We start from the raw sequence: 15,244 nt of genomic DNA on the forward strand, positions 1-15,244 counted from the left end.
TTGGGAAATCAGAAATAGATAACAAAACTAAACTCAAAGTATAGCATAGTTAATCCGATAATGACATATAGGGCGGAAACATGGATTATGCAAAAGAAACATGAATCAATGATAAATCCGACCGAGATGAAATACATGAGAAGAATAGCTGGAGTTACGAAATTTGAAAGATTTAGAAATGAAGATATAAGGAGAGAGCTGGAGCAAATACCGATAATGGGGAAGATCGAAAACAAACAATTGAACTGGTTTGGCCACATAGAGCGAATGGAGCAAAAGAGACTAACAAAGAATATTGCTAATTATAAGGGTAGCCTGGACTGATTCTGTATTTAATTTAGGTAGATATGTCAATTCATTAATACTGATAATATTTATATATTTTCGTCTAGTGAAAATTTTATATTGTTGTATAATAAAATACAAAAACAATAAAGCACCTGGACCAGATCAAATCCCTGTTGAGCTACTTAAACTTTTAGATGAGGAAAACATTACCTACTTGACTACTTTCTTCAACAAAATTTACAACGAAGGAAAAATACCAGTTGATTGGTTGGAGTCACTGTTTATAACATTACCAAAGAAAAGCAGGCCCACCAAATGTAGCGATTTTAGACTAATCAGTTTGATGAGTCACACACTTAAGATATTTTTACGTATTATACAAAACCGAGTATTCCTTCTGTGCGAAACTAGAATGGATATGGGTAATAAGCAATTTGGATTAAGAAATGGTCTAGTAACTAGAGAAGCACTATTTTGTATGCGTGTTCTCTTACAAAAAAGTTGTGAATTCCGAAAGAATGTTTATGTTTGTTTCATCGACTTCGAGAAGGCAGTACAACATGATACACTTTTCGATTGCCTGCAGGCAGTAGGACTTATGACCACTACGATATAAGACTGCTGAAATACTTATATTACAATCAAGTAGCCTCTATCCAAATTGGAGACAGTCGTACTAAAAAACTACCGATAACACGTGGAGTACGACAAGGTTGTGTTTTATCACCCACCCTTTTTAATCTGTACTCTGAAGAAATCTTTAGGGAGGCTTTGGATGACAGACAAGAGGGAGTAAGGCTAGGCGGAGAAGTAATCAACAATATTAGATACGCTGACGATACAGCCATTCTTGCTGAAAATTTACAAGATCTTCAGACACTACTAAATCTAGTCAGTGAAGCAAGTTATCGAAGAGGCCTTAAAATCAACATTTCAAAAACAAAGTGGATGTAAAGTAGTTGGAAAGATTAATATAGATCAAGGTCAGCTTTCTCTTGATGGAGAGGAGTTAGAACGGGTGAATCATTTCAAGTACCTTGGCAGCTGGTTAAATGTGAATTGTGACTCTGATGAAGAGATAATAACTAGGATCGAAATATCACGGAAGGCTTTTATGACCTGGAAACCAGTTTTATTTAACAGAAACATGTCGATGAATATTCGAAAGAAGGTCTTGAAATGTTTTGTGTGGTCTATCCTATTGTATGGTTGTGAGATATAGACGTTAAAAACCAAAATGCTAAATAAAATAGAAGCATTCGAATTGTGGTGCTATCGACGAATCCTAAAGATATCGTGGGTTTCGCACACTTCCAATGAAGATGTTCTTCAAATGATGAATTCAGAACGTCTGGTCGTAAACATCATAAAGAGGAAAAACACAGAATACTTCGGCCATATAATTCGAGGACCTAAATACCATCTGCTTCGCCTTATAATACAAGGAAAAGTGGAGGGAAAGAGATGGATTGGTCGAAAGAAACTTTCATGGCTGCGTAATATTAGACAATGGTGTGGCTGCTCAGTAGAAGAATTATTTTGCGCAGCAGCCGATAGAGAGAGGTTTCAGGAAATTGTAAGCATGATGACGTCTGAATATAGACACGGCACCTAAAGAAGAAGATATTAAAAAATGTGCTTACGCCAAATCTTGGATATCAGCATCAGGTAATCCATAGAGCTCAATATCTTTTAAATCGATTTTTAAATTTCCAGAGTTCACACTAACTTTCTCCAATTTCATCGGTTTAAATGATGGGATTCCGTATCTCTTGTCTCCATCCACGATGTGAGGTAAAGCTATGCGTGCTTGTTCCAGGCAACATTTATTCAGTTCTGGATCGTTTCTTTTGCAGGCAGTGATGTATGACGCTAAAAAATAAAATAAATTTAATTTTAAAATAAAAATAAAATAAAAATTCCATTTTTATTCAGTTGCAATGCGAAGGCAAAACAATCTTATTTTTCACTTAGAATACGGAGCGCAGTCCAGCACTCTGAATCGACGATTTTCGACTCTTATTGGAGTCTCATCGGAGAGACGTAGGTCTGCTGCTCTCTACTCGAAGTGACCAACCATGAAAGTTTATCCCCACATTGCAACTGACGTGTATGGATTAGGTGACTAGCGTCATCTGGCAATTGAAAGGTAAAGTTTAATTTAATTTAAATTTAATTTTGTTTATTTATTTATTTATTTATTTACGGGCAAGCTCAATTCTATAAAAATAAAGAAAATTACATTTTTCAATTGACTATTTCACTAGACTATTTTTAACTGATAAAACATCATAGCAACGCCACGTTTCCTACTGACAAAACTCCTTTAGTCCAGAAAGCGACTGCGCATCCGCTAGGAAAAATATTCTAATTCGGATTTTTTGCAAAATCTTACTCAAAAAGGACTCCTTTTAACAAATTTGTATGTTGCCAGGACCAAAAGGTGGTCGAAAATTTTTTAAACGTTTTTTTTTGTTTTTTTCCTAAAATTATTTTTTTTGCATGGAAAAAAGTTTTTTTAGGTTTTTTGGATCATTCCAAACAGAAAAGGTCTTTAGTGACTTTTCTTTAAAAATGATAGTTTTTGACATATAAGCGATTAAAAATTTAAAAATGGGCTATTTTTAACCCTCAAAAACTATGTGAAAAACTGAAAATTTGAATGTTGCCAAGATAGGCAGATATTGTTTAAACATCGATTGATGAAATCCCGAAGAGTTTTTTGCAATACAATATTCAAAACTCCTTTGTTTTTAATTGCTAATCAAGCGTGCGCGACACTATTTTCCACCGACAGTATGGTGCAAATGAAAGGAATAAATTCGTTATTTCGTAAACCGGCGACTTTAAGGAAAAATCCCGAAACAGGTCGATTTTTATTTTTAAGTTATGATATTGTGGCATATATGGTATACTAGTGACATCATCCATCTGGGCGTGATGACGTAATCGATGATTTTTTTAAATGAGAATAGGGGTCGTGTGCTAGCTCATTTGAAAGGTTATTCAATTCTCTATTAAGTAATATAAACATTTACATAATTATTTATACAGGGTGTCCAAAAAATTTTTATTAAATTAAATTATTTGACAAAAAAAGAAGTAGAAGGACATCCTGTATAAACAATTATGTAAATGTTTACATTACTGAATAGAGAATTGAAGAACCTTTCAAATGAGTTACCACACGACCCCTATTCTTATTTAAAAAAATCATAGATTACGTCATCACGCCCAGACGGATGACGTCACTAGTATACCATATATGCCACAATATCATAACTTAAAAATAAAAATCGACCTGTTTCGGGATTTTTCCTTGAAATCGCCGGTTTAGGAAATAACGAATTTATTCCTTTCATTTGCACCATACTGTCGGGTGGAAAATAGTGCCGCGCACGCTTGATTAGCAATTAGAAAACAAAGGAGTTATGAATATTGTATTGCAAAAAACTCTTCGGGATTTTATCAATCGATGTTTAAAGAATATGTACCAACCTTGACAATATTCAAATTTTCAGTTTTTCACATAGTTTTTGAGGGTTAAAAATGGCCGATTTCGCAATTTTTCAATTTTTAATCGTTTATATGTCAAAAACTATCATTTTTAGAGAAAAGTCACTAAAGACCTTTTCTGTTTGGAATAATCCAAAATACCTAAAAAAACTTTTTTCCATGCAAAAAAAAATAATTTTAGGAAAAAAACAAAAAAAAGAAACGTTTAAAAAATTCTTGATCACCTTTTGGTCCTGGCAACATGCAAATTTGTTAAAAGGAGTCCTTTTTGAGTAAGATTTTGCAAAAAATCCAAATTAGAATATTTTTCCTAGCGGATGCGCAGTGGCTTTCTGGACTACTTCCTGCCCGTGATTTCTCAGCGACAAAATTATGACAGATTCGTCACGAAGGTGTCTGGTAATTCTATTGTTGTCAGTTTGACAAACGTCATTGAGGCGTAATCAATTTTGGACAGATATAATGAATCCAGACGAAAAATCAAGATGTGAAATAGTCTTGTCGAATATCATTCGAGAGAAAATTATTTACCGGCAAAATTTTCTTCTGGTTCTATTCAATTTCGACTGACGTCTCGTGATTTAACTGTCAAAATTTAATTCGCGAAAATTGCCAGGCAACAAACTTTCATACCAGTCGAAAATATTGCCGGCAAAATTTTCTCTCTTATGATATTATTATATATATCCGATTATAAAATATGTATGTATTACATACAGGGCCGCGCCAAGGCTTTCAAGCGCCCCGGGGCAAGATATTTTAGGCGCCCCTTTCCTCCTCCCTTTGTAAGTATGTAGTTTTTTGTAGGTTAGTGAATCGTTATACGGTATACCTACAAACTATTTTTTATGTGTTAGGAAAGTATTATCATCATCATCATAATCTAACCGTTATCGTCCACTGCTGAACATAGGCCTCCTTAAAGTTTCTCCATGTCTCCCTATCTTGAGCTACCAGCTATCCAGTTCCCGGCCGTTCTCTTTACATCGTCACTCCAGCGCGTTGGTGGTCGATCTCTGCTTCGCTTATCCGATTGTCCGCCCGCGATCGCTATTCCAATAATCTTCTAGTCTAGCTGTTGTTCGGTGTTCTTGCCACATGACCTGCACATCTCCATTACTTTTTTGCTACATGTTCTACTATGTCTTTGATTTTTGTTCTTTGCTTGATATTATTTGGTATTCTGTCTCCTTGTGATACCTCTGGGTAACCCTCATTTTCTGCTCTTAGATTTTCAGCAGCAAGAAAGTATATAATAGGTATACTGATAAGTTATTACGAATACTATAAATATTTTATTTACAAAAAAGAACGATTACCATTATCAGAGAACAAATAAATATGTAATTATTATTATAGTCCATTTGCTCACGGTTTTTGCTCCGTATTTTAAAGAACCGCTTGGATTGACATGAAATTTGGCATACGCATAGCTAATTTATAACAAAAAAAAAATGGATATTGCGTCGTCGGGGGATGAAAAAATATACGATAAAATTAAGTCCGGACGTGGATAAACTGACTGATAAGCAGCTTTTGTTCCATATACAGTTTTTTCACTAAGTCAATATTTTAAAACGTGTTTATATTCTTGGCTTGGTCTTTGTAACTATGCCACTATGTCTGCAAATTTTGTAATCCGTTTTAAAAATAGTTCTATGCTATCTAGGCACCTGAAATTTTCAGAATAGCTGAGAACTAGCTAACAAGGCAATATTTAACTGCTATGGATAAATCGTTTTTTTTTTAATTTCAAACTATTTTAAAAATGTGACCAATGCAATTACATTTAAATTCCATTTTAAAGTACGTTAATAAATCGATAGGTGGTGGCTTAATGGTAGAGCGTTAAACTGCAGATCGAGAGGTCCCGAGTTCGAATTAAAAGTTAATATACTTAAAATTCATATTTTATTATAAGTTTATCATTATATATAAATATTATATGTACCTACTATTTTAAATATTTTCTTTGATTTATATGAGTTTAAATCCAAAAGAGAAAATATTCCTCTAAAAAAGTCGATTACAAAATTCTTTTATGACATAGAAATTGAAACAACAAAATAGTTTATAATTTTATATTGGGTCCTATAAATAATGAAATCGAAATCGATTACAAAATTCTTTTATGACATAGAAATTGAAACAACAAAATAGTTTATAATTTTATATTGGGTCCTATAAATAATGAAATCGTTTTATTATAAAAAGTTCTGTTTTATAGAAGTGTAATTATTTCGAGTTATTTGCGAGTGAATGTTTATTTTTCAACATAAAAACCACGGTTTTAGACGGTTTTTCGCAAATAACATAAAAAGGGTGTATTTTATTGAAAAAAATGTTCTTAGCAAAAATATAGCTTACAAAAAAAAATTAAAAAACTTCTGAACGCATGAAGTGGGTTTTTAGACAGTAGATCTAGTAGAGGAAGAGTTGTAGCTCACGAGAAAAGTGGGTTCTTATTCGTCAAATTCCAAATCGAACATTTCAACGTGAAATAACCAAAAAATGAAGCACTTTTCGAGCAAAACTCGTTATGACTTATTTAAAGTAACTTGTTTAAAGTTTCTAGCAGCAAAAGTAAGCCAGTAACGCTGAAAATAAAGTTGGTCCCTTATTTTCTCGTAAAAACTATCCTAAAAATATCCGCTTAATTAGCACCCCAAATGAAATTAATCGTTCCATCTTTACAATTTATTTCACTTATGTATATTTATATGATCTGGAAATTTTACCATTTCAAAGTGCTTATTTTTGAAGAAAAAAAATGGTTTGAAATAAAAAATAATAATTTAAAATTTTGAAGGAAATGCCTTTGTTTCGAAATTTTTCCCAAGAATATATTTTCGATAAAATACTTACTTTTTGAGTTATTTGCGAAAAACCGTCTAAAAGCGTGTTTTTTTGTTGAAAAATGAACATATTCACTCGCAAATAACTAGAAAAGTAGATATTGACTTAAGTAATATAAAAACTTGATAGAAAAACTTAACTTTATAGTTGCTTACAATTCGTCAGTTTATCTACTTCCAGACTTATTTTGAAAGTATATTTTTCACCCCCATGAAGGGGTGGTACTCCCCTAGGGCAAAAGCACACGTCGACACAATAGCATTTTCTTCTTTGACATGTTAGCTATGTGTATGCCAAATTTCATGTTAATCCAAGCTGTTCTGTTAAATCAGAGGTATTGCAATATTTTACCGTGAGTGAATGAAGTAATAGTTCAGTTTAATGAGAGAAATATCGTTTTAGGGGATCAAAGTAATAATAACTGCTATTTTTATATCTACCTACGATTGGTAAATTTTCAATTTTACAAGATAATAAAATATTATTAATATTTTTGGTAATTTCGGTATTGTCAAATTTTTTTTCGGCACCTACCGGCGCCTTTTTTGTTCGGCGCCGGGGGGCACCGCCCCTCTCCGCTCTTATGGACGGCGCGGCCCTGATTACATAAATACCTACATACTATACGGATGAAAACAATAACATAGAATATTGAAATATATATATAAAATATAGAAATAAACAATAGAAAACAATAACACAAAAATAAATAACAAACAAATTACAAACAAATTACAGACGTTTCACTCAAATATTAAACCCTTGTGAATTGCTTTTAAAATGACTGAAGGAGTTGTCAAACAGTTGCAAATTGTGAAAGGAGTTAGCTAGATTCAAGACTCTGGGTATGAATGAAAAAAGTGAATAATTAACTCTATGAAAGGGTACATAAAAAGTTTGCACTTGTCTAGTGAAGCGAGGTGGTACAAACAGTCCAATCTTATGAAGAAGTTGAGAACAACTGCGTATATACCATTTAAGGTATTGAATAATAATAAAAGGTCTCTTTATTTTCTCCGGCTCGCAAGAGAAGGGACCTGCAGTTGATGTTGCCATACAGTGTAATCCTAATTAACTAATCCATTAATAGCCACAGTTGCATAAATGCAGCATTTTTAATAACATTTTTTAACAGGTACTGTTCAAGAAGACGACGAATTCAGACAGCATATACACACACCCAAATTTATAAGGAATCAGCATGTATTTCAAAGTAATATTTATTTCTTTTGAAAAAACTTCTTATTGTAGCGAAGAATAAAGGTTTTTATTGAAAATAAATAAATATATAACACAATCGGATAGCACAGCTCGGTACGGTATAGGTTATAATTTGCTTGAATTGCAAATTGAACGAAAATAAATAAACTAACTTTTGCGTCCAAAAATGAAAATATGCCTCATGTGGGGTTATATAACTTACAACGAGGAAATATTATTGGTCTTGTGGAGAAGTAATGTTCTCAGAGGGACATAGCTGCTGTAGAGCTAGGCGTAATACAGGGCGTTCTGTTTAAAACCTATGCTAGGTAACGGGAACTAGTAAAGCTCAAAAATAAAGCAAGGGAAAGTCGCCAATAGTAATAACGGCTCTCCACGATGGTTTAATTGTCCAATCAGCTGGAAGACACCCAACCATTTCTCACCTGCAGGTCCAAAGGCAGCTTTTGGAAGCTACAAGTGTAACTGTTTCAGTTGAAACGATAAGAAGAAGAGTTCGTACCAAAAAGTATGTAGCAGGAGATAGTTATGGGTTCCCGAGTTATCCAGAAAGCACAAGATTGATCGCCTAAATTGGTGTCTTCATCACCAAAACTGGAACATTGGAAATTGACAAATTGTGCTATTTTCAGAAAAAGTTAGGATTTGTGTAAAATCAGATGACCCACGAAATCGTGTACTTGAGGTCGAGGAAGACAAGCAAGAATGAGAACTGTCAGATCTGTTCACAAATATACAAGGGGAAGTGTAATGTTCTGGAGAGGAATTGTGATCCGTAAAAAAACTCCTTTAATTTTCATCCAATCAACTGTAACTGCTAACAGGTATGTTGATAACCAGTAGTCAGGCTCTGGAGAGGTGCAACAGGAGAAAATTTAATTTTATTGCATGATAATGGATCTCCACATACCATTAGAGTGACTAGAGACATCATTGAAGCAGAAGGTATCCCTTGTTTGGAGTGGCCTGCTTGCTCACCCTAGCTTAATCCTATACGCTCTGAGCTTCGCTGGTGTCGCTCCTAGCGGACTACTAATTCAACTTTCACCGGTAATTTTTAAATTTATTATCTAATTGTTATCGCTTAATATTTACAACGCAAAAAAGTAATTAAATTGTAATCGATTTATTTAAGATTTTGCTAATCATTTTGACGTTCTATTGATAAAATATGAATTTCTTATTTCGGATACTTTCACAATTATCGTGTAGATGGCGCTAAGATTAATAGATTAATAGATTACGGAACATTAAAAAAACTTAAATTCAGTATTTAAAACGAAAGTATATTTAAGGTAAAAATATATACCACAGCTTTGACCAACTAATATTTTTTATAATTAATGTTTTTAATTTTAATTTCAAATTAATCACTTTGACATTTATGTCAAATTTCCGGTAAAGGTTTACAGACTTGTCACTACTGGCGCTCGCGAATTTGTAAATATTCCCTCTACGTACGAGCTCACAGCGTATAGAGTATTTGTGAGATATGCTTAAAAGAAAAATTAGAGCTCTCCGTGATAATCCACAAATCACCGCACGGCTAATACAAGCTGCTCTTAAACGATGGAGCAGCCTGCCACAACAAAATGTTGATAATTTGATTATGAGCGTGCCCACGCAAACTGAATCTTGCATAAGGACTAGAGGTGATAACACTGACTACCACAAAATACAAAAAAAAAATAAAAACAATTTAAACATTATTCGTTTTACATTGAAATTTTGTATACTTTAAAACAACTTCTTTCAATTTGTTTGTTAAATACTTTATTAAATCCACAAGGAAAAGAAAAAGTTTTCCTGTAGTTGGCTGTATACCATCAATCACAAAATTGGAAAGAAATCCTTTGTAAAAGGTATAAAATTTTTTTTATTAAAAATCCCTTAAAAGGGCTACATTACAACAAAACGTTTTCGATTTTTATAAAAAATCATCATCAGTGTTCGATAAACTGGATGCTAGCTGAGCCACAAAAGAAAATATCTGGGTAAAAACCCTTTACATAAAATATAGATGCCTTAAAAGTGCATACTTCAATAAAAAGACCTGTGATGGTCACATGGCAAACAGGATAATGCCCTAAGGTAAAGTATACAGGTTTCCCAACACGTGGGATCCAAATTGAGTTGACCACATTTCAATGACTTTAGTCCAGTTGCCATTAAGTCATTGAACTCAATTTGGATCCCACGTGTTGGGAAACCTGTATACTTTACCTTAGGGCATTATCCTGTTTGCCATGTGACCATCACAGGCCTTTTTATTGAAGTATGCACTTTTAAGGCATCTATATTTTATGTAAAGGGTTTTTACCCAGATATTTTCTTTTGTGGCTCAGCTAGCATCCAGTTTATCGAACACTGATGATGATTTTTTATAAAAATCGAAAACGTTTTGTTGTGATGTAGCCCTTTTAAGGGATTTTTAATAAAAAATTTTTATACTTTTACAAAGGATTTCTTTCCAAATACTTTATTGTTTTATTTAATTGTTATGTATTTGTTATTAAATTGCTTTAAAATAAATATTGTTTGACTTTCTGTGTTCTTTTTTTTAAATTCGCACGAAATAGTAAGAAATATCAGATGATTCCATATAAGTTTGGGTATGTGTAGATGTATGTGTAGGTGTAGCCTCCACAATACTACTAAATATAAGAGCCTATCAGTAATATCACAAATCAAAATATATAAAACAGTGCTTAGACCAAAAAAAAAGACAAGAACCAAGACCTGAGGGAAAGAAGACCTGAGGAGAAGAACAGGTATCACTGATGTCGTCGAACGCATAGCCAGGCTGAAATGGAATTGGGCAGGTCACGTAGCGAGACTGAAAGACTCAAGATGGACCAGAAAACTAATTGATTGGCCCCCAAGAGAAGACAAACGCAGCAGAGGACGACCACCAACACGCTGGATGGACGACATTAACCGAATATCCAAGAAATGGCAACAAGAAGCACAGAACCGTGAAGAGTGGCGAAAAATGGGAGAGACCTATGTCCAGCAGTGGACGGAAGAGGTTACATGATGATGATGATGATTAGACCAGTGTTCATGTATTGGTGTGAGACGGGGACGCTGACAAAAGCAATTGAAAGAAAACTTAAATGTTTGCACCTTATCACGACCCGAATAGTAACCAATACCGAAGCGATGGTGCGATGGAAACATAATTATATGGTTAGATTTAAGAACAATGGGACTACCCACTGATCCAACTATTATGGAGGACCGTTTGAGATGGAAGCGAGTTTTGCAGTCAGCCAAGACCCATCCCGGGTTGTAGTGCTACCAGAATAAGAAGAAGAAGAAGTTCTTATGCGATAGCCTCCAGGAGCTTCAATATTTAATGAATCACGTAAACCCGAGAGGAAGAGAAAGACATATAAGATATTATTTTATGTTTTATGTTGGTGTTTCATTGGAAGTGCCCCCCTTCCCTGAGCCAAGATCAGCTCCTGTCTGTATATATTTTTTATCCTTCTTGGTACTCTTGTTTTTTATATATTTTTTAATTTATCTTTAAAGCCTCTTATCTTTAACGTGGGTTTAGACCAGCACATAGCGTCCAGGACCATATCTTCACTCTACAGCAGATAATCGAAAAAGCCATACTAAAAGATGAAACGGTATATTTGGGATTCCTAGATTAAAAAAAAAGCTTCTGACATGGTGAGCAGAGAGGGAATATGGCAAAGCTTGACAAATAAGGAAGTGGATATGGAACTGATAACCACAATACACAGTTTGTATTGCAATACCATAAATCAGCTAAGAACAGGCAATCTTATTTCCATCAAATTTACGAATAACGACGGAGTCAGACAAGGAGGGGTATTGAGCCCCCTACTGTTTATCTGTGTAATAGACGAAGTAATTAAAAAGTGCTGGCCAAAACAAAATAATATATCATAGGATACAGAAACCTACAACAAATAAAAATCGAAGCCTGTGTATTTGCAGATGATATTGTTATTGTGGCAAGAACTGAAAGAGCTCTGGAGGAGAACATAAGAATTAAGAATCTGGGAGGAAGAATTAAAAAATTACAATTTAATAATTAATATAAAAAACAAAAGCAATGGCAATATCCAAGAAAGATGTTAACCTAAATATTGAAATCCAAGGCAAAAAAATAGAACAGGTAGATACATTTAAATACATTGGACTCATTTTAAATAAGAAGTTGACACAAGAAGACGAAATTGGAAATAGGATAAAATCAGCCACAAGAACATATCATTCGCTGTATAAAAACTTCTTAAATAAAAAAGAAATAACAAGGAAAACCAAAATGATAATATTTAAAACAATTTACGTACCTATCACTACATATGGAGTAGAGAATTCGGTATTGAACGACAAAAAAGAAAAGAGATTGCAAGCCGCGGAAATCAGGTATTTAAGAAAAGTCTTGGGAGCTAGGAGAACCGATAAAAAACGTAGTGAAGATATTAGAAGAGAATTAAAAGTAGAATCATTAAAGGAAAAAATTCACGAAAAGAAATTAAAATGGACTGGGCACTTATTTAGAATGAACTACGGCAGACAGGTTAAAACGACATGGGAAGCGAGGCCGATAGGGAAAAACAGGACAGGCCGACCAAGGACAAAGTGGAATACCAGTGTGATGGAAATATTGCAGAATAGATGAAAATCGTGGCAGGAAGCCAAAGAATTAGCTAGGGACCGAAAAAAGTGGCGTAAGTTCGCAGAGAATAACGAGTAAGAAGACACCTCGACACCTTACGGTATAAGAGGTAGTGATGTTAAAAAAGTAACTATTCGTTACAAAGTACTCGTTACTTACGAATACCGAAAGTAACGATTACTATACAGAGATACCAATCGTTACTTTGATTACTCTGATTACTTCGTTACTTCATACCAATCGTATTAGAGCGAGTAACGACTATTGTATCTACTTTGATTACTTTGATTACTCTGATTACTTCGTTACTTCGTAGCAATCGTATCAGAGCGAGCAACGACTATTGTATCTAGTTTGATTACTTTGATTACTTCGTTACTTCATACTCTGGGCTAATTAGCAAAATTCATGGAAAAGTTATTTACCAGCAATTTTATTGCTGGAATCGAATTATAAGATCCTATATATTAATAATATAGTTATGCAAAGTCCGCAGATAGTGTGCTACTTTTTTATAAACAAAATGGCGCCGACAAATCGTATTTTTTTCAATTATTTCTCTATAACTCCGAAGATTTTAACTTTACAAGAAAAACACTCAAACAAAAATTCACCGCAATTAAATTCTGCATAGAGATAAGTTTTTCACGATTTGCTCCGACGAAAATTTTCCTCGGAAAATGCGGGTTTTCCTAAAAAAAACTCTAATTTTCAAATAAAGTTTTAGGTAAGTAATTATTAATCAATAATTAAATAACTTAGTGACATCAAAGCTTTCTTGGTATAGATTGTAATTCCAGAAGCCGGTGAAAATTAAACGAATATTTTAGCAACAATTCAATTGTTAATAAACAATTTACGATCGCAATAATAACCAAAATAATCATGATACATTGATCAAACTTATAAAGATTATAAAGATGAGATGCTTATTTAATATTTTATCGACAAAATATAAATTTTTCTTTTTTTTGCATAATCTTTAACTTTTGAAAAAAAAAATAGTTATAATACGCTGGTCTAATTAGTAAAGTACAAAGAAAGGTTATTTACCAGCAATTTTATTGCTGGAATCGAATTATAAGACCCTATATATTATTAATATAGGTATGCAAAGTCCGCAGATAGTGTGCTACTTTTTTTATAAACAAAATGGCGCCGACAAATCGTATTTTTTTCAATTATTGCTCTATAACTCCGAAGATTTTAACTTTACACCAAAAACACTCAAATAAAAATTCACCCCAATTTAATTCTACATAGAGGCATGTTTTTTCCGATTTGCTCCGATGAAAATTTTCCTCGGAAAATGTGGGTTTTCCCAACAAAATCTCGAATTTTCAAATAAATTTTTTGGGCCAATAATTATTTATTAATAATTATATAGCTTGGTGAAATAAAAGCTTTCTTGGTATAGATTATAAATTCAGAAGCCGGTGAAAATGAAACGAATATTTTAGCAACAATTCAACTGTTAATTAAAAATTTACAGTCGCAGTAACAACCAAAATAATCATGAGACATTGATCAAACTTAGAAAGATTATAAAGGTGTGATGCCTATTTAATATTTTGTCGACAAAATATAAATTTTTCATTTTTTTGGCATAATCTTTAAATGTTTAACAAAAAATTGTTATAAAAAAATTAACATTTCTCAGAAATTGTTTATTATATTCTAATTTTATAAAATACTTAAAATGCGTATTTCATAGGTCTTGAAAATGAATGCTTTAAAAATTTTTTCCAACCATTTGCAAAAAAGTTATGAAACAGCAAAGTAAATGTACGAAATCTCCGTTGTTTATAATTTGTTTTCATTGTTTCAAAGCTTAAAAGTGAGTCTATGGTACAATTTAATTACTCACAAAGAATGTCAAAAATTAGTGCAATGGTTATATTTTAATCAAAGATTATAAATACTTTTTTTTGTAATTTTTAACGCAAAAGTAGGCCTGATACAGAGTCGGAGCTAAAATGTTCACTCGAAGCGACTGACACGCAGCATATATTATTTATAAAAGTGTACGTTTCGCGCGGCCGGTCATCGCTCCGAGTGAAAATTTCAGCTACAGTGCTGTATTATTCTACTTTCGCGCGTGTAAGTTACAAAAAAATATATTTATAATCTTTAATTAAAATATAACCATTAAATTGATAATCGATATTTTTTTGTAAATAATTAGCTTGTACATTATACTCACTTCTACGCTTTGAAAGAATTAAAAAAATATATAAACACCGTCGTAATCGTATGTTTATTTTGCTGTTTCATAACTTTTTTGTAAATGGTTGCAAAAAAGTTTTAAAGCATTTATTTTCAAGATATTTGAAATGCGCATTTTAGCTATTTTTTAAAATTACAATATAATAAAAACTTTCTGAGAAACGTTAATTTGTTTATAACTATTTTTTTTAAACATTTAAAGATTATGCAAAAAAATAAAAAATTTATATTTTGTCGACAAAATGTTAAAAAGGCATCTCATGTTTATAAGATTTCAAAGTTTGATCAGTGTATCATAATTATTTTGGTTATTATTGCGACCGTAAATTATTAATTAACAATTGAATTGTTGCTAAAATATTCGTTTAATTTGCATCAGCTTCTGGAACTGTAATCTAAATCAAGAAGGCTTTTAAGTCACCAAAATATTTAAATATTGGTAGATAATTACTTATCTAAAAGTTTATTTGAAAATTA

The 15,244-nt window shown here is 32.7% G+C and overlaps 1 protein-coding gene across 4 annotated transcripts in view; it reads right to left on the reverse strand.

Moving 5' to 3' along the window:
- Window positions 1-15,244, reverse strand: part of LOC126886344 (circadian clock-controlled protein daywake-like) — a 90,040-nt gene that overhangs the window by 61,768 nt on the left and 13,028 nt on the right. For all 4 annotated transcript variants that reach the window (XM_050653241.1, XM_050653225.1, XM_050653239.1 and 1 more), the window contains exon 2: window positions 1,932-2,160. In XM_050653241.1, coding sequence (XP_050509198.1) covers window positions 1,932-2,160 — 229 coding nt within the window. The remainder of the gene's footprint in view (window positions 1-1,931; window positions 2,161-15,244) is intronic.

Source organism: Diabrotica virgifera, chromosome 1, assembly GCF_917563875.1.
Source record: "Diabrotica virgifera virgifera chromosome 1, PGI_DIABVI_V3a".
NCBI classification, from domain to species: domain Eukaryota; kingdom Metazoa; phylum Arthropoda; class Insecta; order Coleoptera; family Chrysomelidae; genus Diabrotica; species Diabrotica virgifera.